General features: G+C 37.6%; 1 protein-coding gene across 6 annotated transcripts in view; it reads left to right on the top strand.

Annotated features, from left to right (window-relative positions):
* The window catches only part of MYO16 (myosin XVI), a 368841-nt gene that overhangs the window by 284685 nt on the left and 56623 nt on the right, over positions 1 to 27533 (top strand). For all 6 annotated transcript variants that reach the window (XM_010394347.4, XM_039550108.1, XM_039550096.1 and 3 more), the window contains exons 26-28: positions 2182 to 2262; positions 2527 to 2732; positions 21471 to 21573. In XM_010394347.4, the coding sequence (XP_010392649.3) occupies positions 2182 to 2262; positions 2527 to 2732; positions 21471 to 21573 (390 nt within the window). The remainder of the gene's footprint in view (positions 1 to 2181; positions 2263 to 2526; positions 2733 to 21470; positions 21574 to 27533) is intronic.

The raw sequence follows: 27533 nt of genomic DNA, 5'->3' as shown, positions 1-27533 counted from the left end.
TATGGGCAGTCATCTAGATTCCATCATATCCAGGGAAGGGAAGTCGGGCAAGTTAAAGTCAAGTAGAAGTTTGTTGTGAGTCCCCTCCTCTTTCATCTTGTAACTGCAATCGAAGTTAATTGCTAGGTTATATAATTATAAATGTCTCTAAGTATGGCCATGTATCTGCTTACCTTTCCATAAATGACTCTGTTCTTGATGTTGAGCATGCTGGGACAAGTAAGGATAGCCTGCCTCTTTGAACTAACACTAGCATGGTAGGATCCAAGACAGCAATGCATCCATTCTAAGACACACATGAACAGATCTGTTAGCTGGCCAGAAGTTTGGAGCACATAAGGAGTCATAGAATTTGGGGATGCCAGCTCAAGCCTCTGTGACTTAGGAAGATCACATCCCCTTTTTAAATAAAATATATCTTCAGTGACACTCTCACAACTCTTACTGACATCAGCTCTTGCTCCCTTGTTTTTCTGTAATCTTTTCCTGGTACTTATTTTGGCTCTGTTGTCTTCCCCTCACTTACTTTGGAAGAATTAGTATGTTTCAGAGTTCATACAGCAGAAGTCTTTAGAGATTTTTTCAGAGGAGATTTTAGCTTCTTAACAGAGATTACAAAATTACATATATGTGGGGGTTTTTTCTGTAGATTAGAGGTACAAGGTATTCCAATGTAAGGCTATATATTAGAGGGTAATAGAGAGGTACAGTTTTGGTGATACAGTCTTTTTCCTTAGCCCATAGCTGAAGACTGAAGATGTCCAAGTTTGGAGAGTTTGAATTAAGTTAGATTTTTGTCTTTGCCTTTTTCCTTTGTTTTCTCTCTCTCACTCTGAAACAAATATTTCTTTCCCATGGGAAGTCATATGTAACACAGATCAGGCAGGAATTTTATCATCTAAAGCGTTTTTGCTGGATCTCCAACGAAGTCAGGAAACAATCTTGGTCTATTGATTTAAATATTGAGAGAAAGGGGTGACAGCATTATCCATAGGTGGAGAAAATTCTATTTTGGTTATATTCCTCAGTTATTTTGTAAACTTTAACTGAAAACTGTTGTTGGCATGCTAGTGGTTTTTTTAATGAGAAAAAGTGGAACAAGCAGATCTCTTTTACTTTTTAGTTTTGAAGTTGAGGGTGAATTTGCCTTTAAAATATTACTGCATCCTAGTAAGTGAAATAAAAAAGAGCTCCAAAGTTTAGCATGGTGAGTAGAAAATTGCTTGCGCTACAATATTTTTGATGGCTTGAGTGGGCCAAACTGAGAAAATGTATGCTTTTTTGATAAAACTGGAAAAAGGAGTAGTCCAGAACATGCTGACTCAATAGAAAGGGATTTTTATGGGGTAAGTGGACTGAAGAAAGGTGATGGGAAAGTCAGAGGTGAAAAGGCAGTCATTGATAACGAGGTTTAAATCTCTCAAGGTTTGCCAAATCCTGGAATGCAATAATTTTGCCAGCTTTTCTGTAGAAATTTTAAGAAAAGTCCCTAAATTCTGAGATCACTTTTAGTATGATTATTGCCATTTTAGTCTCAAAGATAGGAAGTAGAGCAGTGAAAAATAAGTTCATTCTCCACTCCCAATTCTGATGTATAGGGTAACATTGGTTCTAATGAAATAGGAAGCTATTGATAATTTATGTTTCTAATGGGTGAAAATGTGTTTAAAAAAAAAAGTTTAACTGTGTTCATATGTGCAAGAAATGAGAAGAGTTTTTAAAAATATCTATATCATTGTTTTGCTGTCAAGATTTTTTTAAATGATCTTCGCTCATATTTACTCATTTAAACATCTGCCAAAGGCATACGGCATCTTCTTACAGCGTTACAGAATTATGCTGCATCTAGGCAGACTCTGCAGGATACTAACTGCACAACTCCTGCTTCTGCAACAGAGTTCCAAAACATATTGACATTGATTTGCCCAGTTATTTGTAAAAGGTATATTATCTTTATAATATATGTAGCTGCTTCTGAAATCAAAACTTACTCACCAGTCATGACTCTGCAAATACCTGAGGATATTTATCCACTTTCCCATTTCGTTCTGAAACTCAGTCCTTGTCTATGGCACAGTGTTTGTATAAATGTTTGCCTTCATTAGTAAACTGCAACAATGACAAAGGTGTACTGCCTATCTTGAGATAAAATTCTTGCATGTGTGGTTTTCTCTTCCACAGCTGCTGAAAAAGAAAGGAACATCCTCTTTTCTTCAGCGACTGGAACGAGGGGGCCCAACCACTGTGGCAGTACAGCTCAGGGTCAGTGAACATCTTACGGACAGAAATTTGCAAAAAAAGGACCAGACATTTTAAAGGCAGGATTACCCTCTTCAGATTGCAATGGAAGAAAGAAAAATCTTATGTTTGAGAAAGCCACTTGCATGATCTGGTGAAGCCTTTAGAGAAAAGATGTTTAAAAGTTAGGAAGAGCATATGTGTTGAACAATTGTCTTTGCTGCACAAGAATGAGTGATAATTGTTTGATTGTTTGATTGTTTGTATGTTTGTTTGTTTTTTCCCCAGAAATCACTTGCAGATATTATTGGGAAGCTGCAGAATTGCACACCACATTCTATTCATTGTATAAAGCCTAATAACTCCAAGTTGCCAGATACTTTTGATAATTTTTATGTGTCTGCTCAACTGCAGTATATTGGTGTCCTAGACATGGTCAAAATTATACGGCATGGGTATCCAATACGTCTCTCTTTCACAGACTTCTTGTCAAGGTAAATTCTTTCAAGTTCCATAAAACCTTTTTTCTTACCTTCTGTCATGCTCTGGTAGTGCTTGCAATGTTGTTTTGCTTATGAGTCTTTCAGACTTCTTTCAGAGAAAATCTTGTCTGCCTGCAGGGGGTGTAGGCTTGTTATTTTTTAATTGAAGGAATCATGAACTTTAGAAATATATTTATAAATTTACAAATTTATAAAATTTATATTGATATGTAGAAATATATTTATAAGGATCATCAGCAAAATTTATTAAGTTTTAAAAGTATGACATAAAAGAGCTATGTTTTTTTAATTTACAAAATATAAAATATTGCATATTGTGTGCAGGTAATTAAAAAGGAGAAAGAGAAATAGTCTAATTTTTCAGGTTTCTAGATGTAAATGTCATGGGTTTATTATTTGTATTTCATAGGCTAGGATTTGTTTAACCATGGTCATGAGTTACCAATGCTCATACCACAACTCCATTTTTACTATTGTTGTTAGAAATCAGTGACATACTGAATTAATGTGAAAAGACAAAAAGTTCTGCTTCTGTCTGAAGATAAAATCTTGTTCCCCATTCCCAGTTCAGTATTGGGGTTTTGGGTCACTTATATTCTCAAAAGTTTCAGGAAAGAAAGAGGACTGTCTTGTCCAAGAAGTGTTTGTTTAGCAGCCTCATGCACTCAACACAAGCTCCTTCTCTCTGCATGTTCTGCTCCTTGATTGATATATCAACCAGTTATGACCTGGCCTTTGTACTACTTGACTTCTGAGAAACAGCATGAGAATGTCAGCTGCTTACACACGACTTTCACTTGTCTTCTTGGAAAAAGTTGTGGATGTTAAATTACTGCTTGGGCAGAAAGTTTTTCTCTCTGTAAATATTCAAAAAGTGAGGAGTAAAGGAGTTTACAATTCCATCTGTTTCATAAGTAAACTGTCTCTGTCCTACCACAATATTCATCCTCCAGAGTGAATCGAGCTGGACCAGCTGGCTGAGGAGAAGATGCACGTAATGGGAGATTTGGGAAAGCTTTCAGGTTCTGAAGTTGTTTGGGCATTCTCTATATAGCCATTTCTATATAACTGAACTGGACCTTCAAGGTACTGTTACATAAGCACAGTGCCACAATTTTTTTTACTGTTAGATCCTTACTGTGATTTCTGGCAGATATTTGCTTCCTTGCCACCCAGCTTTTTTCACTGCAATTACCAGATTCAGGCTGGGATTTACCACAGACCTAGGATCAATCCTGGTGGGCAATATGGAGGTTGCTGCTCTCTTTTGGAAGGTAAAGGAGATTAACCATGTGTACAAAGATAATTTTCAGTGCCAGAGAATGGCACTCTAACAGTATAGGCACAAGTCTGGCATATTTTCTTAATTTTGAGAAGTTTTGTTAAAAATATCATTTCAGTCGTTTTCATCCACACCTTTAAGCACCTCCCAAAGACAAATTTTTACATAAAAGTCTAGAGGACATCTGGTGTGTCACAATAAATATTTCTTTGCAGTAACAAGAGTAAAACAAGAATAGCAAAAAAAACCAACAATATGATGCCAGCAACATTTATGCTATTATTTTAAAGTATTCTACTTTTGTTACTCTGCATCTTTATCCCTTTTCCTCCACAGTAAATTACTTTTACAGGCTCTTTGCAGCTGAGCCCCTGCCATTTTTGCATATTTTCACCAGGTCATAATAATTTTATTGTTATACATAAAATGAATTAAACAGTGATGGGGCTAGCATGGTGTCACCAAAAATGAAGCTTGTTTCATAATATTCCCTGTGAATATATCTTGAATCTATTCAAAACTTAGCAATAATCACTCTGCATACAATCTCTCAATACTACTGAATTTTTAGATTTGTGTACAAATAGAAACACAGAGCTCTTGGTCCAGCAATATTGAAAAAGACCATCAGCATTGTGAAGCTTTTTATAGTAGCCATCCATGCCACACAGGCCATAGCTTATCTTCCTTTGTACAAGAGTGAATTTCTCACTTTAGTCACCATGACAAGTTAACCTTCGTATTCACATTCAGTGTATTTGCATAATTCTTTCCATTTAATCATTTAAGACTGTGAAATTGGCTGAAAGTATGAAATTTTTAAGCAGAAAATATATTATTAGACTGCATTTCAAAAGTACTGTCAGTTCTTAATGCTGTATGTTTTTTGAGCCAATAGACTACAGGTAAGAAAGAAATACTGAATTCAGAGATTATGAGTTACCTTTTCAAAAAGTTTCCTAAAAAGCTCTCACTTGTGTTACATCTCTGTATTGCCTTGGTAACTGGACAGGATATTTTTAGAAACCAGATCATTAGTTTTGTTGATGTTTTGTTAACTGTATTGGTCTTGTCTGTTCAGCCAAACTCTGGTCTTGTCTTACTATTCATTACTTGGAACGAGAAATTATTTTGTCATATTTCCATATAGGCTTACAGTCCTGAAGCTGATAGAGTTTTTCACCTTTCAAATTTTTATTTCCTTTGCTGTCAAACTGGTGGGTCTACTGTTCTAAAGAGAGTTTGTGGCTGTGATCCCAACTTGAATTCCCAAAAGATAGGGAATTATTATCCTCCCTCACTATCCCTGTAGTTTTTGTGCGTTTACTTTTTGGGTCTTCCTTATCATATAGGTAATGTGGTCAGAATTAAAAATAGTTATTAATTAAAAAAGTAAACCTCTTTTTTGCTGGCTTATAAGAATACAAGATGTTTGGATGTTTGTATTAGGGGACTTTGTGGCAAAGGGATGGAATATTGTAATATCTGGGTATTCTATCAGCAATCAGACAGTAGCAGTGCATTCTTAATTGGATGAATTCGAGTAAATTTCTATTGATATCTAATTAGGGATTAATATGGCTTGTCTTTAACATATTTAAGAGTTGCATTTGAACTCCTACAATGGCTTAAGGAGCGTAGCTAAAGAGAGGTCATATTTTGTAAGAGCATATCTTCCTGGGCTACAAAGATTAGTCATTATTTCTGTTGCTATCCTTTTGGATATACTGGTTCTGCTTCTGTCTTACCAAAATAAAAGCTGACAGTTGTGAGGTGAGCCCCTCAATCACCAAAGTTTGTTGATCAGAAGAGAAATCTTGTGGAAATCTTGGTTATTAAATGGAAGCTGTGACACTTACTCTCAATGAATATATAATAAAAATGAGAATTCATAAGGTCATATGCTATTAGATCCTGTAAAAATAGGATCATTAAGAAATCATATATATGATTTTAACAGATTTGCCAACTCCAGATGCAGTATTTCTGCTGAATTTACCTGCAGTGTTGGCTCAATTTCTGAAGCTCTATGAGCGGAGACAAGGATCAGTTTTTACTTTATCTTAAAAATAGAAAATTTGAGTAACATGCATTTTACATTCCTGGAAAAGTTCACCCATGTATTTTGCTTAGTATCTTCAGAATGGTTCTCAGTGAACTATATTTTTAAATTCTAGCTTTGCTCTTTAAGTCAAGGCAGTGGCACAAACAAATTTTTAAAGGGTTTAAAGTTTCCAATTTGCAGCCCAAATTGTACACATAGGTAAAGTATCCTCAAGTATCTTTTTTCCTGGAAGAAAGAAAACAGTAAAATAGCCATGGAATTAGGAACTGTCTGCAGATGGCTGTTTTTTTCCAATATTTAGTGTTTTGAAATCTTATTTAAAATATATCTAATTTTAAATTATTCTAATTTAAAATATATCTAGTTTAAAATAAGATATACAAAAAGCACATTAGTATAAACAGTAATTGTTTTTGTGGTTTTGTTAGTCAGTGCCATGGAAAAAGAAAAGTAAGTATCAAGTGTCTGCTCTGTTTCCAGTGCAGAGTAGGGCACAGAAACTCTCTGGTGCACAAACAGAGCCTCATTATACAAGCTTAATATCTAGAATCTAATCTCTTTGCATCAATTAATAAAATGGATCCTGGCTGACTTTTGTGTCATTCACCTCACGTGGTGCTCAAGGAAGACATGTAAAAGCCATTTGGAATATAAATTTTTAAAAGTAATTAAAGTGATCAAAGACCCATGAGGGAGTACAAGAATACAGCTGTTCAGGCATGTTCAGGTAAAAATGAGGCAATAAGATGCTCTGTTCCACTCCCTCTGAAAAATTGCTTTTGGTACCGTCCTCCTATGTAAACACTCCATGTTCTCTAAATTGAACTAGAAATTAAAATTAATGTTTCCTCTCTCTTTCTTCTTTAATGTTGTTCACCAAGTTGCTGAACTGTACCCAGTTCTTTTCTCTGTATTTCAGTTTCCTTGCCCAAGGAAGAATTTATGTGATACTAACTTAGAAACTGAGGTTCACATGTCCCATGTTCCTTGTGTCTGGGATATTGCTTAGCAGTGGAGACTGCAAGGTCCAGTTACGCAGGTCCTGAAATGAGACATCTGTTTTAGCCTTCCCTGCCAGTTAATAGGAACCACTCAGAGCTGTTGAAGCTCAGGATAACCTCTTTGGATTATTGGAACTGAGAAGCAAATTGAGCCTTTCACTTAGCAGATGAGAAAGGCAGGATTCCATTGGCAAATCCATGTTGTTCAGAAAGCCCAAATTCTTCTGTGATGTTGCTTGCATTTATTTCTGCACTTTCTTAGTGTTTCTTGGAGTTTCATTATTGTCTCTCAGGTTTCTAGATGGTCTTTCCTGGGTTTAATTCTATCATCCCACCCTTGTGTTTTCCATCATGGAGATCCCGTCCTACCTTCTGTTGCTGCTCACGGAAGAGCAGACAAAATTTCATAGTGTGAAGGAGAACACTGACGTCTGTATGTAGAGACATTTCTTACAGTATTGTTGCAAGAAGACATAAGTCACTAGAATGTTATGATTTACTATATCTAATAATCTTTTTAAATGGCTTAAATTACACTGGTCTAAACTTTAATTTTACCTAGGCTTATGCAGTCTGAAGTAGTTATTTATCCTGTTAAGACAGTGTCCGATGCTGGCTTGGAGGTACGATATCATACCTTCTTCCTTCTCATCCTCCTCCTCCTTGTCCTCTATCCTTTCTTCCTTCTTCTCTGCCTCATCTTCCTCCTCCTCTTCTTCTTTCCCTTCTTCCCTATCTTCCCCTCTTTTTCTCCTTCTTCTCCCTCCTTTCATAATCTAACCTCACTCTCCTATATGAATAAGGTAAAAATATCTAAATCACCACATGTAAGCTTTATTAAAAAAAAGGAAATACAGCTAACATTCTGATGATTTTTTGTTTTAAAGTAACTTCAAAGATGGCAAAACATCCATTTTAACAGGAAATACTAGGAAGGAAGAATATGAAACACAATGATAATGGATTCTTATGGTAATCATAGCAGTGAGAGTGAAACAAGTATGTTCAAAAACTGTTTTAATTACAGGTTTCCTCTGATTTTAGTATGAAGTTCTTCTTAATTTATTCTTCGAGCTACACTGAACTGCAGTTCCTGAGATCTGTACTTCTAGTCAGGGCAACATTCATTGATATTGAAATGCTCTAATAGTGGTATTTGCATCAAAACTTCAGCGCTTCAGAACACTAAATTATTATTAACTCTTTCAAATAATTGCTTAGAGATCATTCTGAAGAGATATCTTTTTTTCTCAGGAAAGATTATGTTAATGCTGATATCATTGTTTTGTCAAGTAATGTCTGTCCTTTTCCTATGAAGCCATTTTTAATAGCTGTTTTAATGTTTTCATCAAATTCGTGCTATCAGCTGATGATGTATTGCATAGATGTCTTGTTTATGTTTGTAAATCATATGTGTGACTCATCATTGTATATCTGAACTCCCTTTGTCCAGAAGCATTTTGGTGTTCACTTTTTTCTCTTTCTTTCCCCTCTCCCTTTTTTTCCTCTTGAAAGAAGGGAAGTTATAATGTTTTATAATACATCATTTTTGAGTTTAAAAAGTCAGCAGAACATTTCAGAGTCTCATGAGCAAGTTATTCAGGGCATCAGTGAGAATGATGTACAGAGCAGATTGCAAAGTGATGGGTCATCATCACACTGGCCCTTTCAGCTTTATTGTCTGCTATGCAGTATCAGTAATCTCATACAGCACTACATTGATACGTGCCATGATACCTTAAATCTCTGCAAGGAGAGCAAGAAGTAATTTGACTGGTGCTACAAAAGCAGTATTTCATTAAAGTAGATGTAATGATATCAATTTATATCAAATGGCAGTCTTGCCTTTGTGTAGTTTGTTGCTTCAGACCTAGAGCTGGAAGTGATATTTCTGATGGAGGGTAATCGTTTTTGTTTGTCTTTCTTTCAGAATGCAAGCAAAGGTGAGTAAATGAAGTATTTTAAAGTCATCAGTTTTGAGAGCACTTTAAATGCAAATTCATAAACCTGGTAATGACTAACTTCCCGTGAGGAATGAAGGTCATGCTTGAAGTTTAAAACTGTGATTTTAAAAATGGCTGCATCCTTGGCAATTTTGGTAATTACTATAGAATCATAGAATGGTTTGGATTGGAAGGGACCTTAAAGATCATGTTGCTCCAAACCACCTGCCATGGGCACCTTCCACTAGACAAGGTTGCTCAGAGCCACATCCAACCTGGCCTTGGACGCTTCCAGGGAAAAGGCATCTGCAACTTCTCTGGGCAATCTGTTCCAGTGCCTTTCCAATCCCACAGCAAAGAATTTCATCCTAATCTCTAATTTAAACCTGCCTTCTTTCAGTTTAAAGCCATTCCCCCTTGTGCTATCCTTACCTGCCCGTGTCAAAAGTCCTTCTCTGGCTTTCCTGTAGGCCAGCTTTAGGTACTGGGAGGCCACAGTAAGGTCATTCCAGAGCCTTTTCCTCTCCAGGGTGAACAGCCCCAGCTCCCTCAGCCTGTTTTCATAGAATAGGTGTTCCAGCCCTCTAACTATCTTCATGGCCCTCCTTGGGACTTGCTCCAACAGGTCAATGCCCTTCTCGTTCTGAGGACTCCAGAGCTGGACACAGCACTCCAGATGGGAAATCACAAGGGCAGAGTAGAGGGCAGGATCAACTCCCTTGACCTGCTGGTCACATTTTTTTTTGATGCAGCCCAGGATACCACTGGCTTTCTGGACTTCTGCACATTGCTGGTTCATGTTCAGCCTCTCATCCACCAGCACCCCCAATAAAGCACTTGGATAAAGAAGTGTCATTGGTTAACCCCAGCTGGCATGTCAACCCCACATGGCTACTAGCTCATTCCTTCCTCAGCAGGGTGGGGGAGAGAACTAGGAGAGAAGTTAGAAAACTCATAGTTTAAAATAAATATAATTGAATAGAGAAGACAAGAAATGAAAAATAAAGAATTCATTCTCTACTTCTGATTGGCAGACAGGTGTTCAGCTGTCTCCAGGAAGGTATTTCATCATGTGTACTGGGGACTTGGGAAGGCAAACACCATCACTCTGAATGTCTCCTCTTGTAGACAAGGACGTTAAAGACAATGGTTAGTTCTTAGGCTTAGCCTAGATAGATGTTGAAGTTGCAAAAAGTATGCTTAGGTAGATAGATAAGTTTAAGCTTAATAATGAGATATTGTGTGTTATTATATAAGGCATAACAAATTACTATTGTGTACAATAGATGTACATGCTTTATTAAGGATTCGTTAAGACAGATGTCTGTAACTTTTAGAGGCATGCTATTGGCTAAAAAGCTTTTAAGAATGCTTTGCAACCAGGAAGTTTTCAGATGTCTCGGATGCGTGAGCCCGGTACCATCTCTTGTGAGACTGATGCTGAAATAAAATAATAAAAGGCTCCTGGAACACTTGTCTAAGCCCCCCATCCCGTTTGTCAGAGATCGCCGACACCCTCTTCCTTTTTCTAGCCCCAGCTTTTATTTTATCTTTTCCTTTTACCAACCTTTCTGATAGGGGAACCCAGTTTAGGATCATTTACAGCACTCAGAATTACTCTAAATTAGTAATCCCTCATGAAATCTTACTGATAGGGGTTGATGATACTGTAAGAGATGACCAGAACCCAGAATGCTCTGACATTCTCCCTGACAAGCCTGCAATTGGAGTAAATCACCCTGGGGAATTGCTGAGATGTAACTAGATATTTGGGACTGTCTTAGAGGCTACAGACCGTTTCAAATCTACTTGCACAATGTGATAGCGTAGTGGGGGTTACCAGGCTACTCATTTTATGGAAAAATGAAATAGCTCTTTCCACATAGTCTGACTGTAGATAGACTATTCTGGCTTATCCCCTTTGGAGTTGTTTCTTTGTATGCATTTGGCTTGTTTGCTCCATTATCCCTGTTAGGTCCTTTTTGATATTTTAAAAACAAAAAATGCGTAACAAAACTTCATATGCCAATGTCTAATTAACCAGGACTTAATTTATAGGGTATAAAAAAAAGTGGTCACTTTTAGGATGGGATTAATCTGACTTGTTTTAGGTTTATCCATTTTTGCATGTATTTCACAGACTCAGTGTAGCTCCATTCTATGGCAAGGGAAAGAATTAATGCTTTGTAACAGGCACTAAAAAATCAGAGAACATTTTGGAGATGAGACAGATGCAGTTTTTGAAGCTATACCATGGTATCATCAGTTTTCTAGCCCACAGAATTAGTATTGTAAATACAAAATATCAGTCCTTATGTTACACGTCACAGAATTTGGACTGTGAGGATGATAAAGCTGCTGCTGTTTTTGGGGCTTACTGACAGTGCACAAATGACTGACTACAAGAGAAAATGGTTTCTCTTTGGACTGGAGTTTTCAGTGGAAGGCCAGACACCTGACTTTATTTAGAAGGCATCTAGTTGTATTTTGAAGGCAAAAATAAATATCAGCATTGTTTGCTGGGCATCTTGAGAATGTTATGTTGCAACCCTCATTCGCTAAAACAATTAAAAACGTGTGTAAATGTGTGTAAACTATTGAAGTCAGTTGAATTATTCATGTCTGTCATACACTTAGCAGTTCAACAAATTGACAAGAAAAGGGGTCCCTTGAGCAGGAGGATGTAATTAGGTCATTAAATAGCCAGATACAGGGAACTAAAGATGACATGGTCAGTTAAGTCTGATGGTGCCTTACTTTCAAATGTTTGGTGTGCAATCTAAATAATCTTACGTATATTACATGTAGTATAGAATGCACAGAACTTAGTGAAGCTTCTTGCAGAGTCTATTGTTTTGTGCAATAGAGAATGTCCTGGCTTTTAGGTTGTTTCAGTGAGAATCTCAAGGTATTGTTCTCCCTCCGCTTTTAAGTGCATACAACTATATTAATTTCCTTAGGCAATCATAAATCTATTGGGCACACACATGCATAATTCTGGTTGAACTGTTTCAGCAGTTCTTGTGGTTTTCTTTACTTTAAGATCTGTAAAATTTTAAAATGTTTATTTCATTTCTAGATTTAAGTGCCACCCTTGGTACCTCTGGTTTCCACTAGCACTTGACATTTCTTATCCCTCAGATTTAACTGTTTATTAGATCACTAAATAACCCTTAATAATAATAATATAATCCTTATAATACAATAATATTATAATCCTTATGAAAGTCTACACATGTTTTAAATCTGTGAATTTTAAAGCTTGTGCTATTTCTAAACATGGAGAAATGTTTTCACAAGGTACTAAAATACCTACCACAGCACTGGATTTAATCTAAAAGCATGGATTATAAAAGTAGATAGAATTATATTTGTGTGCAAATAAGCATAATGAAAGTTCTTGACCCATATCTCACAAGCTGACTGAGTTCCATGTGCCTATAACAAGCAGCTAATAACTTCACTTCAGAACCTTAAGGTTCCAGTGAAAATCATTACTGAGTACTTCATAATTTGCTGACATTACATAATGACAAAGATAATGGACATAGATTTATGTGTGGTAGTAAGAAGTTCAGTTAAATTCTTGCCATAGAAATAAATGCGTTAAAATATTATCAACTACTAATATTTTCACTAATCCTTGATACCTTGAAACTCTTCTAAGGAAATGCTTGTTAGAATTATTGACCTCTTAGTACAAACAGCATATATTTAAAATAAATATTTTAAAGAAGTAAGTATGCAACACATTAGTTTATGCCAGTGGCACTATGCAGGAACTTTGATTTATCAGACTAAAGTGCAAATTCTTGCATAGATTAATTTTACTGTCTAATATTTAAATAATTCCTTGTTATTTATTGCTTAATTAAATATAACTGCTTGCTTTCAGTGCTTAGAAAAATATTAGTTGCTCTTGAGTGCTGCTTTTTTATGTTCATAGGATTTGTATAGGTCATAGGAATTGTATAGATGCAGTCCAGCTGCCTCAGACTCAAAAACAACTGTGGCCCTCCTGCTGTTTCTTCTTTCCATGGCTCTGCAGCTGTTAAATTCTTTCCACTCAACTCAGATATCCATGGCACCCTTTTTCTCCTTATCCATATCTTGATATTCTTTACAACCATTCAATCTTCAGCAGAAGCACCTGGAATGACTCTTCCTAAAGCTAGATTTCCTAGTCAGGCTGAATAATAGTAGGCAGCTAATACTGGTGATATCTGAGAGCAAACACAAAATCTTACGCAAGCATGCACGTAAAATCCTCCTATGCATCTTAATCACTGGACCTTACTTTGCTTTTTTGTTTAGACCAATGTGGCATTAATTTATCATCTGTTTTAGCAGAATTATTCCAACTGTACTCCACTCTAAATGAGAGCAGAATCTGGTCCACTCTTGGCACAGTATGCAAGGGGGACGACCTTAGCCTATCTTGAAAAATGTTGCTTTTGTACAGTTGTCTAGCCATTATACAATCCAGAGCCAGGAGAATCCCTGTTACCCAGACTGATAGTACTCACAGGGTTCAGAGGCACAAGGGAAGCTCCCACAGAAGAGAGTAGAAGTAGAGATGATCTCACAGAGAAGCTATTTTGCTGTATGGTTTAAAAAGGTCCAAAAATCCTTCCCCATAATCCCAATAAACGTTGTCTAAGCAACTAGTGAGTATTGTGGGAAGGGCTTTATGTGTTCCCATTCCTCTTTGACTAAGTACCAGTTGCACAGGAGAAAAAAAAACCAAAAGGAATGAAGAAATAAAGCATTATCTAGGTGGAACAGCAAATCTAATCCTATTTCTCTTTAATATCACAATTTCCATTTGACTTTGGTTTTACTTTCTTCTTCTGCAATATACATCTATCTCGGTATATTTCCCAGTGAGCTGGGCAGTGCTTGTTTGGCAAACACTGAGCCACTGAAGTAGCAATCTCACCAGGAGACCAAGTGGGAATGCTGTACAAGCCCACCTTGGTGTTTCAATTGAAGGACTTTTGATTTCGATGCCCTATTATCACATGGCTGTGTCTGTAGAGAAAGAAAATGAGCTTCATTGGACACTAGTCCTACAGCACCTCTGTGTTAAACAGAATCAAATTATCAGGTTAACAAAGAAATTTAAATTTATTCTATAGTCCATATCTTCTGTGTACAGTGAAGCATCTTATGACCCCATGTGCATGTTGGTGGAGTGCCCAAGCATGATGAGGTAGTTAGCTGTGGAAAAGACCTACCTATCAAGAGCTAAATGGAAGTGTTTGCTGAGGTAGAATCAGATGTATATGTCTGTAGATGTTAAGAGCTGCTTGTTTGCTCAATGCTAGCCTATTTCTGTGATAATGTGTTATTTTTTGCCAATTTTTAAAGTAAATATGTTTTACATTGCTTTATCAATATGGAATGGGAATGTCAGCTTTAAGTAAGGTGGTGCAAAAAGTATTGTAATGCAAATCTTTAGCAGATGTTATGAATTCATATTTTTTATTTGCGTAGTTGAATCCACTAATCCCAAGAGCTGAACTATAATTTATATTCTACTCACTATTCTGCTGCCACATTGTCTGAGATGAGGAAGCCTCTGCTTAATTACAGGAAGTATATGAATAAATATTCCAGGATTAAGACATGCATATCTTCATTACTTCTCTTCAGAAACTGAAATTCAGATCTAGAAAAGATTGGGGGTCACGAAGTCTAATGAAAAAAACCCATAAAACTCAGGAAAAAATAATTCTTCCAATTCATTTATCATCTATCATAATGAACTATCTTTGTATGAGAAATTTGTCTTACTTTTTATTCAGTCTAAATTAAAACATCCCAAATGGCCGCTTCAGCAAAGGTATTTTGATCCAGTGGATTTCACAGTCATGACCCTCCCTCAAAAGTCTGTACTGAGCTCTACATTGGCCCAGTGGCTGACTCACATTCGAGTCATTTTAAAATTTTGTTCTGGAGATTTTCTGAGTATTTTTCTAGTTTTATTTCTTAGTCCTGAATTTTGCTCTTTTATTTCAGTTACATGCCATTTATTGTCCCTCTAAGTATATTCTCCTTTTTCCACAGACACATTAAAGCACACTATATATTCTCCTATGCTCCCTTGTATAGAAAGTGAATTTTCAATTGTTGAAGTAAATAATCAGTAAATTTTACCAGAAAAAAAATCCAGCAGTGTATATAAAAATATGTTAAATCTATGATAACTGGTCAGTTTGCTGTAAGATCACTTTTAGCATTATTACTTTGCAGATTTCTTCCTGGCAGGAAATGTTTATGTGCCAGATTAACTCAGAAAGAATAAAACTGCTTGCAGTCTTTCCAAAATTTCTGTAATTTATTTTTTCTCCCTTAATTCTTACTGGTCTGCACATCTATTCATTCCAGACTGTGTTGCTTGATATCAATTAAGATATTAAAAAAAATAATTCTTGTATGGTAGGCAGGTAATTTGAAGTTTTGGTTCCTTGCCATATATACTTACTCATTGTCTCAGGTACACTGCACTTCATGCTCACATTTTCAACATTCTGAATTATTTCTGTAATTCTGTATGAAGCAGCCTTGGTACAAAATTTTTCATAAAAAGTTGAACCTTTAGTCTTCTTATACTGTATTTTTTTGCTCCTATAAAATAAGCCCCAAATGCAGTCTATCTGATGTAATCTGTCATTTCTAAAAGCATCTTTTTCTCTCCACATCCAAAGATTTCTCTCAAAAATTTTGAATACCTGCTTTGTTTGTTAATATTTATGATCTATATTGAGATATTTATGTCATATATATTGTAAGGAGATTGAAAGAATCACTTTTGTTTTCTTGGAAACTACAATAATCTATTTCCTCTTTCCTAATTATCTGGAATTTCCCATGTTCCTCATATTTCAAAAACAATTAGGTTGTTCCTTCAAGAAAAAAAAAAGAATATAACAGAGGGAAGTGGAATGAATTAATATGTATCCTTTGTATAAAGGTTACATTAATCAAAATTCCATCCTATTCTTTGCTACTGACTGCTTTTATAAGTTTTCTACTGAAAATTTTTCAGACATACTTTTATTTTTTACTTAAAAAAAAATTAGATATCTCTCTTCAGTAGATAGGCTCTCTAGATGTTTCAGGTCTTGCTTGACAGACTTTTCAAATATAAACCTTACCTAAGCCACTCTTCCCATCCTCCCCAAATCCAAACAAACAAAACTAAAAATCCTGAGTTATAAGTACATAGTGAAAAGTTTGGCAAACAAAGTCCATTTCTTTAACATACTTCAGATATCAACAATTACTGATTGTCAAAGAAAGAGAAAAGTAAGTATAGAAAGGGAAAAAAATTTACCAAGACAGCACAACCTGAACATTTATGATGGCAATTTTTGCATCTCTCCTAGCAGAAATATGCAACACAATTTAATTTTGATTGCTGACTTTTATTCACTACATTTTGAATAGATCTTACTAAATCATACCAGTTTATCTTGGCAAACAGAGTACATTGTAGCAAGGAAAAGAAAGAGAAAATGAAACTATAACATAATGAATTACACTGACAGGAGTTTCACTCATTTTTCCTTACGTAAGTTGTGTTTGGATATTTAAAACTTAAAACTACATAACTTAGCACTCTTTTAAAGCAGTTACCTGCCAGCCATATGTGATTTTTATTTTTTAAGCAACAAGACGTGGAAAGACGGAATTGCCTGCAGGCAAGATTTGACTTGTGGTGTTAGAAACTATCCTCTTATTGAGGACATTGGATTGTAGTCATTAGCTACCTCGAACTATTATTTTTGGTGTTTCTTTCTTAATTAGGCAAGAGAGAGACCTGAGAAAAAGAATAGCAAAACCAAAAAAACAACAAAATAGCTCTGTGGCTTCAGTTCAAAGACATCTTTTATTAAGCTATTGATTTGGAGCTGCTTGTTTTTGTGCCCTTTGTACTTGCCGTGTTTCTTCCTTTAATGTCTTCTATCACGTTGTGCTATTGAAATTGAGTGAGTTGTGTTTATTCCAATGCTTAAAGATTTGCTGTGCATACAGAACTGGGAGTACAGCCCTACAGCCCATTTGTGCACACTCCATGTAAATCAAATAGCGTGCTGAGCCTTAGAATATTGCTGTGGGTTACTGTGCCATAACCTGCACTGCGGAATATTTTGTCTTGGGGAAAAACAGCCTGCTGGATCTTGTCAGCTGTGCACTTAGGGAAGTGAGGGAGAAAATGATTAGATAACATCCTTATCTGTGAAGACCCAAGAGAACCGAGTTTTCCATATTCACAAGCTATTGGCAGCAGTATCTACTCCAAACAAACAAAAAATCTCCCTGATAGAGCACATCATTCAAAAGCAAAGGAAGAGAGGTCAGAGCACATTTCTGCAACACCAGAGAATCCTGGCCAGTCTGTACATGCTCACAGTGTGAGCCTGTCTAGCCAGAATGTCTTTCTTCTGTTTATGTCTGTGAAAATGACAAGTTAGGACAAGGAGGGTGCTGAGGGAAAAAGCTGGGGAAAATGCATCTTCTCTCACACTGATGTCATGTGGATGGGCACTGGAGAGACCCCCCTTCACCCTGATAGTAGTGTTCACTGTCTCAGCTTGTAACTAGAAGAGGTTTTGCATTTGCTTCTTAATCAACACTACATTAGTCTTTACTTGTCAGTGGAGTGGTGTTGATTCAAATTAATCCTTTAGATCTCCCTGTTTTGTATTTTATTTTGGATCCCTTTAGTGAATGAGTTGTTCTGGCTAGCCATGAAATACTGTGCTTTTTTAGCTTCCTGGATATGAAGGAGATTCATTTTGTCTAATATTAGCTGTCTGGGCTGGAGACAAGAGCACCATTATACTCAGCAGAAAGACATGATGGTCTTACAGTGCACCTTTCATCTGACCTATTGTAAACATCAATACTACAGTAAGGAATATGACACCAGAATACTCTATTCTACTGAACCTTAAGAAAGTCTAGACAAGTAACTTGTTGATCTAAGCTTAGCTGAAATGTATTTCACAGGATTAAATACTTTTTTTAGCAAGGTAGAACCAAGTATGTTTTCCAGATTCCTCAGGATCCTCTCTAAAGCCTTACAAATACACTCTGCATTATCTACTGGGGGCAAAATGTGTGACCTGTCAGGTGGGAGGAAGTCTTGTACTTAATTGGGTTTGTTCATTCACGTCAGAGTGAGCTAAGACTGGGAGTGGTAGGGGAAGAATTCTCTGAAAGGGAAAGTTTCAAAGACTCTCCAGATTGCATTTCTCCAGAAGCAAGCCCCATTCTTGCAAGTAATTCAAGTTTATCTATACGAGCCTGCACCATAATTTCAGTATTCTTATAACTAATTTCTGTGATAGCATAAATTCTGAAAAATAAGTTCTTTTGTTATTCCTGAGAATGATTAAATTTAAGATGATATTAAAGTATTGTGTCTACATGGAAACACAAGGTCAAACCACAAAAAAGTATCTGATACCCAAAAGAAGGGTCATTTTGCATTTTGATAATAATGTCACACTTATAAGTTTTTTATTTCTTTCTTTATATCTTAGTTCATTGTCAGTTTAAAGAAAAAATTTTTAGTATTTTCACTCATTTAAAACTAAGTACAGAAGAAATCATATAAGCTTATGGTAAGACCACCACTTCTGTCCAGGACAAATTTGGGCTGCCACCAGCAGGTGTAGTCAGCTTATTCCCATTCATTCAGGAACTTCCATTAATTCCCTGGCATTGACACAGGTATATGCACAACTGGAGTGGCAGTCAAATCAGGCAACCATTGTGGCTGAAAAATAGCTGCAAACTTTGTGTTGTTCTTACCCTTATACAAGATGAAAATGGTTGATCGCAGATGATAACACAAAACCTAAAGGAACTTTTTCATTCTGGGTGCTTAGCCAGTAGATTTGAGCCAGAGTGACAAGACAAATAAGGAAGCTCTCTTAGACCCTCTGTTAGTTACTCTGCAGGATGAGTAGCTCAGTTAGACAAATAGGCATAGGGGTAAGCTTCCCCTCTGTCACTCAGAATGAATGCATCCAGTCTGGACTTCTCCTCTGAGTCCACCTGTGGCCAGTGGAGAAAGGTACCTCCAGAGGGCAATGTCCTCTCATTTTATCAAAACTATCTAGCATGCACAGAACAGGTCACTTCGTGGAAATACCTGTCTTCACAGACTGTATGAAGAACAAGGTGACTAACTCAGGCTTGGAGCACAGTTTTTTAGTGTCTAACATAGGCAAAATTAGATCATCTTCCAAATGTCCTGCTGTGTTCACAGAGGAAGTTTATGGCAGAGTTAAATTTCCATAGTTACCTCTTTCTCTACTACCACAACCATTAGCCCATCCTCTTTTTCTAAGGTAGAGCTTGCTTTAACAGATAGAAGGGGATTGTGAACTCTGATTAGACTTCCAGGGTAATGTGGTGGAATTTCAGAAACTTTAAAAGCTGGAAGAAAACAGTGGATCATTTTTGTCTGGCCTCCTGTATAATACAGATTGTAAGGAGTGTTTGGCTATCCTTGGATCCTGTCATTTGGATGTCTTTAAAGAAAACTTGAGTCAAACTTAGAATTTCAACCTCTTAAATTTTAATTTGGCTTTGTTTCAGGAGAGAAATATGTTTCTTTGGGTTTCTGCTATGAGGGAGTTTCAGGCTGACCACTTTTGCAGTTACTTCTTCATGCATTGTGAGTCAATGCTTAATCATCTTTGTTTCAGTCAGCAGTTGCTCAGCTTTCCAGCAGTTGTCTCTCTTAACATCTCTGATCACCCATGATTTCTAAGAAAACCCTGTTGACACAAGTATGGAGACAAGGTGACCCCAGCCTTAATAGAAGTCTATAAAACAAATGTCTTTGTGACCTTACAGCTAGTGGAATATTGGGAAAGTGCTATCCCCAGTTTTCTAATGCTAATCTGGAGTGTGAGACTAAATAAAAGGATCTGTGGTGAAGTTTTGGACCCTTCTTACCAGCATTCCTCCAAACAATTCCTGGGCACAATTTGGGAGCCAGGACAGTCTAGTGATCAGTCAAAGAAGGCAGCTTAGATGTGGCTACACTGTTGGAAGGGGACAGACTTTAATAGAACAAAGCAGATTACATAATACTAACTGCATAAGTAAATCACCAGGCTAGGGTTTTGCCAGATGGTTCCTATGCCAGAGAAACAGTCCCTCTCACTTTTCATTTACTAGTATAGATTTAGCCATGGAGTCCTCAGCAGGACTGCTACCAGACAAGAGAATCTTTCCAGGCTGCAGGAGCTGAGATACTCAAGCATCCTTGCAGCTGCATGAAACTGGAAGTCTAGGTGAAATTCGGTCCTAGAGCAGCTTACCTGCAGATGTTGCTCCAGAGTTGCCACAGCTTCTGGGAAAAGTGAGGTCCCTGGAGTCATTCCAGTACTGCAGCTTTGCCCACCATGGTGTGTGCGAGGGGCCCCGAGACAGCACAGTTTTGGGTTCCAGCAGAGCTGTAGGTGAATTCAGCTGTTAAATAAGTAAATAAATAAATAAATAAAATGTCAGGAAATGTAATTATCGCACAAACTTGAAAACTTAAGGCTTTCACTGGGAGTTTAATCAAAAGTGACATGTTTGCAAAGTGTGTCCTTACCAAAGCCTGGCTTTTTCTAATGAAAAAGTATTCTGACTCATTACATGAAGTCAGATCTAGACAGAGGAATACCTCCAAGAAAGTATAGTAATAATATGTAGCATTAAGATGTATAAAATTCATCCATTTCCTTAGTAATACATTACAGTAAATTTAATAAGTCCACAGTTAAAATTTGAATTTTGTACTTTATTGGACTTTGTATTACTTCCTTCCTTGATACTTTTATCTGGTGCATCATAGAGCCCTTTTATATCTAGCATTTTCTGTCTTTGAAGGTACTCAATGCTATAATCAAGTCTCCTCTTGAACTTCTCTCCAGTAGTGTAAACTGATCAAGTTCCTGGAAGTCTCTTTGCTACATGACTTTTGTTCACAATGAAAATTTATTTCAGACGGATGAAAATCATTTTTTGTCAATGTCACTTTCTTATGAATTACTCCTTAGGAGGCATAAGTTGTATGACACATACTGAAAACATATCTTCCTCCCTTCAATGACCCAATGTAGTCCCAATGATCTTGACTGGGGAGGCTTTTCATTCCTTCAGCATTGATTTTCAGTGAGGCATCCAAAGAACTGGCAGGAAGCAAATTTCAGTTTTAGGCATCACTTGTTATTAACCAAGGTCATGTCTAATAATATACAAGACTTAGAGTGATTTGCCTTCTTGTTTTCTTCACCCTGATTAGAATTCCAAGCTTCCAGTTTGGATATCAAAGATTTGAGAGTCAAAGGAAAACTGTCAATTTCTACAAAGATGTCAACCAGGCCAACATTAGAGTAACTCTACTTCTGCTGATTTTTCTAGGTATAAAGATTTGGCTGATACAGCAGCAGGAGAGAAGAAGAAATTGTCTGCCAAGGAGAAATGTCGTCTTGTTCTTCAGCAGTGTAAATTACAAGGCTGGCAGGTTTGTGATCTACAAAGCAATTAAAATATCATTCTTTAAACAAGTTAGCTGAGTCATTTCCATTGGTGGCAAGCCACCAGATCCTTTGCAGCAGTGTATTCTTTTGACATTTAATATATGCTTGGCTATATTATCAAACTGATTTTCAGAATTTTATGAGTAGCTGTGATCTTCGTGTCAAAAAATCAGTGTATTTTTGTGGGAAGGAAAATATTTCAATTAACTGTGCACACCATGTAAATTTTTATCCAGATTTTTGAAGGTATTTGGCATATACATTTTAGCAGTTGAATGGTTCCTGAATAACCCTACATATTTGATTTCTTTAAAATCCTATGCTAAATGCTCTACTGTTGTAACAGGGCAGACTCTAAGCAACTAATTAGGATTTCCCAGGTAGTCAGTGCATTTGTAGGTGCCAGCATGCTGATCCACAGATACACCAAAGAACCTGAGGTTGCTGTACATCAAGTGAAGTTGTTTGGGTTTTTTTTAAAAAAAAGTACTTACAAGTACCTGGAGATGAGAGTACCTCTCACCTTTAGAACTTATGTGGGGATACAAGCTTGACACTGGACAAAAGCTGTTCAACAGTAACTGCATAGTGTGCTGCAGTTACAAAATACAGGGCAGGATGCCTATCAAGTTTATTTCCCCTGGAGCCAAGAACCATTGTTAGAGCACCAAAAAACAAAAAGTTGGTCATCAGTGAAAGCCTAGAACTCAAGACCAGTGATTGTGTAGTGATAGGCATTTGAAAACAAGCCTTAAACCTTGGAAGACAAAAACGTTAAAAGGAAATTGTAAAAGAGAATCCTTCCATCATGCAGAGGACCGAAGCTTGTGATCTCAAACAGATTTTAGAAGTTCTGACTCCAGAATCTCATTAACTCCAGGAGAAGTCAGGTGTGCAAAACTACAGCAGTGCATAATGTGTTATCCCTCAGACCAGAAAGGAACAAACCTCTTCAGAGACACTGATAAGTTAAATGGAATGGGAGGGTTTGGGGGTGAGAGTTGTACCATTGTCACTCAGTGACTAAGAAGCACATGACAACAGACTAAGCTAAAAGGAACCAAGTTTGAAAAATAAATGACCTTCTCCATACACCTTTTTCAAGCCACAGAGAGGTATAAAAGAACAAATTGAAAGAGGAAAAGCATGGAAGAAAATTTAAGAGGAAAATTCATTCTAAGTCAAATTTCTTAAATGCCCAGTGAGTACCAGCTTGGTAGCAACCTATTTTGTATAGGTGGTACAAAACCACATACCCAACTATCAGCAGTAGTGACTAATGTCTGTGTCACATAATCCCTCTCTCAATTATCTTTTTGATTCATTTGACTAATCGTGAAAGTTGAACTTTAAATAACAATCTAAATGAAGACGCTTACACAATCTGCATTTGTCATGGGTGCTCTCCTGTATGCTTTTACAGCAGAGAACTCTGAAAAAAGGAAGAAAACATTTAAAAGGTAGAAAGAGGGAGGAGGAAAGGAAAGGAAAAAGGAAAGGAAAAAGGAAAGGAAAAAGGAAAGGAAAAGGAAAGGAAAAGGAAAGGAAAGGAAAAAGGAAAGGAAAAAGGAAAGGAAAGGAAAGGAAAGGAAAGGAAAGGAAAGGAAAGGAAAGGAAAGGAAAGGAAAGGAAAGGAAAGGAAAGGAAAGGAAAGGAAAGGAAAGGAAAGGAAAGGAAAGGAAAGGAAAGGAAAGGAAAGGAAAGGAAAGGAAAGGAAAGGAAAGGAAAGGAAAGGAAAGGAAAGGAGGAATTAGGAAGAAAGGATGATGTCAGCTAGCAAAGTCAGAAGAAAGGAGTCATCTGTAGTGCATTACTAAAAATCATCCAAGAAGCAGGGGGTTACGCATATAACCAGTTTATACAGCTACTGTTGCCAGCAGTAACTACTTCAAATGAGTCACTGCTGGAACTGAAATCTATTTGTTGCAGGAGTTCATGAATAAATCAAAAGTTATCTTCCCCTACACTGTTACATGCACTTCCCTGAAGAGCTGTTGCAAATTCAGGTAGAAAAATGAACAAAAAGGTAGCTAAAATAGCCTCATCAAAGACGATGTTTAGGAGAAAGCAACACAGATCTGAAATCAACCTCCTGCTTATATATCATCATCAGAAGATGAAGTTGCCAGTAAGCTCCACAGCAGAGGGGAAAAAGAAAGATCTGGAGTTTTTAGCTGAGTGAATCCGGATGATACTTTATTTAACTTCCTTCTGATAATGTACCTCACCATCTCATTTTGAGAAAGGTGATATTAATCTGGGGGAGGGGAAAGTGTTCTGAAGTAAAATCCCTGAAAATTAGTAAAGAAAATGGTATCTTTGTATTTATTTCCTGCTTGACAATTTATCTTTTCCTTCTCACGTAAGTTGCATTCAAGAGTGTTTTATTAATCTACAAAACAACAAAGCCCAGACCCTACTCACTGAAGAAGTTCTTTCTTCTCTTGTAAACACTGAAGTCTGTTTTCAAATAGACAAAAAGTGCAGAAGATCCAATACCAGGGTCCGATTTTGGTTTATTTTCTACTGTTTAACAGAGCATTAGAGCAAACACTATTAGCTAGCCAATGTCTTGTGCTTGATTCATCAACTTATGTGTTCAAAGCAAGTATTTATTATCATAGAATAATTAGGGTTGGACAAGATCTCCAAGGTCACAGCATCTAACCTTTGACTGAATGCTACCACATCAACTAGACCATAGCACTCAGTGCCACATGGAGCTGTTTCTTGAATGCTTCCAGGGATGGTGACTACGCCATCTCCCTGGGCAGCCTATTCCAATACTTCATCACCCTTACAGTGAAAAAATTCTTCCTAATGTCCAAAATGAACCTCCTCTGGCACAGCTTTAGGCCATTTCCTCCTGTCCTGTCACCAGTTGTCTGGGAGAGAGGCAGACCTCCACCTTGCTACAACCTCCTTTCATTGTAGCTGTAAAGTGATAAGGTCACCCCTGAGCCTCCTTTTTTCCAGGCTGAGCAACCCCAGCTCCCTCAGCTGCTCCTCACAGGAGCACTCCAGACCCTTCACCAGCTCCATTGCCTTCTCTGGACATGCTCTAGAACCGAAATTTCTCTGTTGGAGTAAGGGGCCCAGAACTGGACACAGAATTTGAGGTGTGGCTTCCCCAGTGCTGCATACAGGGGGACGATCATTTCACTGGCCTTGCTGGCCACATTATTCCTGATCCAGGCCAGGATGCCATTGGCCTTCTTGACCATCTGGCACACTGCTGGCTCATGTTGAGCCAGCTGTCAACCAGCACCCCCAGGTCCTTTCCTCCTGGGGCGCTTTCCAGCCATTCTGCCCCAAGCCTGAAGGGTTACCTGGGATTGTTGTGGGCAAAGTGTGGCCTGACACTTGGCTTTATTTAATGTCATACCATTAGTCTTGGCCCATATATCCAGCCTGTCCAGATCCCTCTGCAGAGCCTTCCTGCCTTCTAGCAGATCAACACTCCAACCCACCTTGGTGTTGTCTGCAAACTTACTGAGGGCAACTCAATCCAAACCACTGATAAAGATATTAAACGGGACTGGCCCCAGTACTGAGCCTTAAGGACCCCCACTAGTGACCAGCTGCCAACGGGATGTGGAACCAGCCATATTCACTAACTCTCTCTGGACCCAGCCGTCCAGCCAGCTTTTAACCCAGCAAAGAGTACACCTGTCCAAGCCATGGGCTGCCAGCTTTTTCAGGAGAATGTTGTGGAAGACAGTATCAAAGGTTTTGCTGAAGTCCAGGTAGACAAACAGCCTTTCCCTCGTCCACTAGACAGGTCACCTGGTCATAAAAGGAGATCAAGATGGTCAGACAGGACCTGCCTTTTCTAAATCCCTACTGGCTGGGCCTGATCCCCTGATTGTCCTGTGTGTGTTACATGGTGGCACTCAAGATGACCAGTTCCGTAATGTTCCCTGGCACTGAGGTCAGGCTGACAGGCCTGTAGTTTCCCAAATCCTCCTTCAGGCCCTTGTTGTAGATGGGTATCACACTGGCCAAGCTCCTGTCATCTGGAACCTCCCTGGTTAGCCAGGACTAATGACAATAAATGATGGAAAAAAGCTTAGAGAACTCTTCCACCAGCTCCTTCAGTACCCCCAGATGGTTCCCATCCAGTGCCCTGTGAGTGTCTGAGTGGGACAATAGGTCACTAACTACTTCCTCTTGGATTACGAGGAATCTACTTTGTTCTCTGGCCGTGTGTGCCAGCTCAGGGGGCCGGTTGCCTTGAAAACAACTAGTCTTTCTGTTGAAGACTGAGGCAAAGAGGGCAATAAATACCTCTGCCATTTTCTCTTTGCATCCAGTAAAGAATGGAGATTTTCCTTGGGCCTGTTTTTATGGTTAATGTATTTATAGAAATTATTTTATTATCTTTCCCAGTGTGACCATTGTGTTCTAGCTGAGCTTTTGCCTTTCCAAACCTTTTTTCAACATGATCTAGTGGCATCCTTGTCCTCTTCCTAAGTTGCCTGCCCCTTCTTCAAAGGTCGTAAATTCTCTTTTTTCCCCCTGAGTTCCGGCGAAAGCTCCCTATTCAGTCAGGCTGGTCATCTTCCCTGCCAGCTTGTCTTTTGTCACATAGGGACGGAAGTGTCGATATCTTTACGAAATGTTGCTGTTCCTTGAGTAAGCTGAGCTGAAGATAACTAAACTAGGACAATAAAATAGTTGTTTCATTGAAGCTGACATACCATGCAGTTCCAGTCATGCACTTAACTTAAGTACTGGAATTATGAAAGTGCAGAGCTACTAATGAAAGGCAATTTTTGCATCTTGACTCTGCATGCAGTCTTGATAAGGTATTCTTTCAGCTTAAATATGTACTTGATCACTACAGGCTTAGCTACTTGCTGTGACTTTTAAGCACGTCTGATGTAAGAGAAAATCAGATTTCTAGATCAAAACAAATCATTCCTACTCTAGGCAGAGTGAAAGTAATAGACTTGTTTAACCCTTGGAGAAGTCAGTGAGGTGATATTTAGTAACTTTAGAGTTAAATTGAGCGGAAGTACTGGCTGGTCCACGTAAAGCAGAAGAATCTCCTGTCCCCCAGAATATGTGAAGGTCTTTATATTTGGAAATCGCCATTTTCAGTGCTGTGTTCATTTATTTTCACACAGTGTGCATTAGCTAAGCAAAACCTACCATCCCAATGGCGTGACTTAATTTGCAAACATTATCATGCTTTGGGAGAAGTATGGACACAAACAGTCCTTGGCTCTTTTTACTGACATAAGGAAACTTTCATTTGTTTGGATTATCATTCCTCACAGTTAAGCTTGCAAATATAAATTCAATAAAAAAGAGTTAGCTCATAGCTTACTGAGCTTTCTCATCAAAACTTGGAGCTCTACATTTTGTTTAGCTAAGGTCAGTAGTCTGCAATTAACCCTTCTGAGTTACTTCAGATGGAGCTTGCTGAAATGTAAACAACTAATACTACACCAGAAGAAAAACAAAACATCCATTTAATTTGCTTTTACTATAAAGTGTATCTGTTAAATATAAGCACTGCAAGGGTCAGACTTCACTGAAAGTGAATATTTCAGCCTTTGACTGCTAGAAATGCTTGTCTGGTTAAAAGATAGCAATCCTCAAAAACTTCTCATAAAAGCTTTTTCTTAGTTTATCTTTCCAATTTTTAGCCTGCTTCCTCTAACCCACAATGGTTCCTTTTTATCAGTAGCTTTGAATTCAGAACACAAGAGACCACTCATTTGTCAAAGAATAAGACAGGTCTTAAGTTTCAAACGGGATGATCCAAAGACTCATCAGGTATGAAATAAGCAGTACAGGAGAGTCAGTCGGAATATTTTAATGAAGCTCAAAATGAGGTAGTTGCTTGAGATAGATGCTGTATTCATGCCAATTCACCCTTTTACAACTACAAACATTGCTGGAGCTGTTTCAGGAGCCAACAGTGTTTGTGGAGAAA

The sequence above is a fragment of the Corvus cornix genome, chromosome 1, assembly GCF_000738735.6.
Source record: "Corvus cornix cornix isolate S_Up_H32 chromosome 1, ASM73873v5, whole genome shotgun sequence".
Lineage (NCBI taxonomy): Eukaryota > Metazoa > Chordata > Aves > Passeriformes > Corvidae > Corvus > Corvus cornix.
Note: the sequence above shows the minus strand (reverse complement) of the source record. Positions and strands in the feature narration are given on the sequence as shown.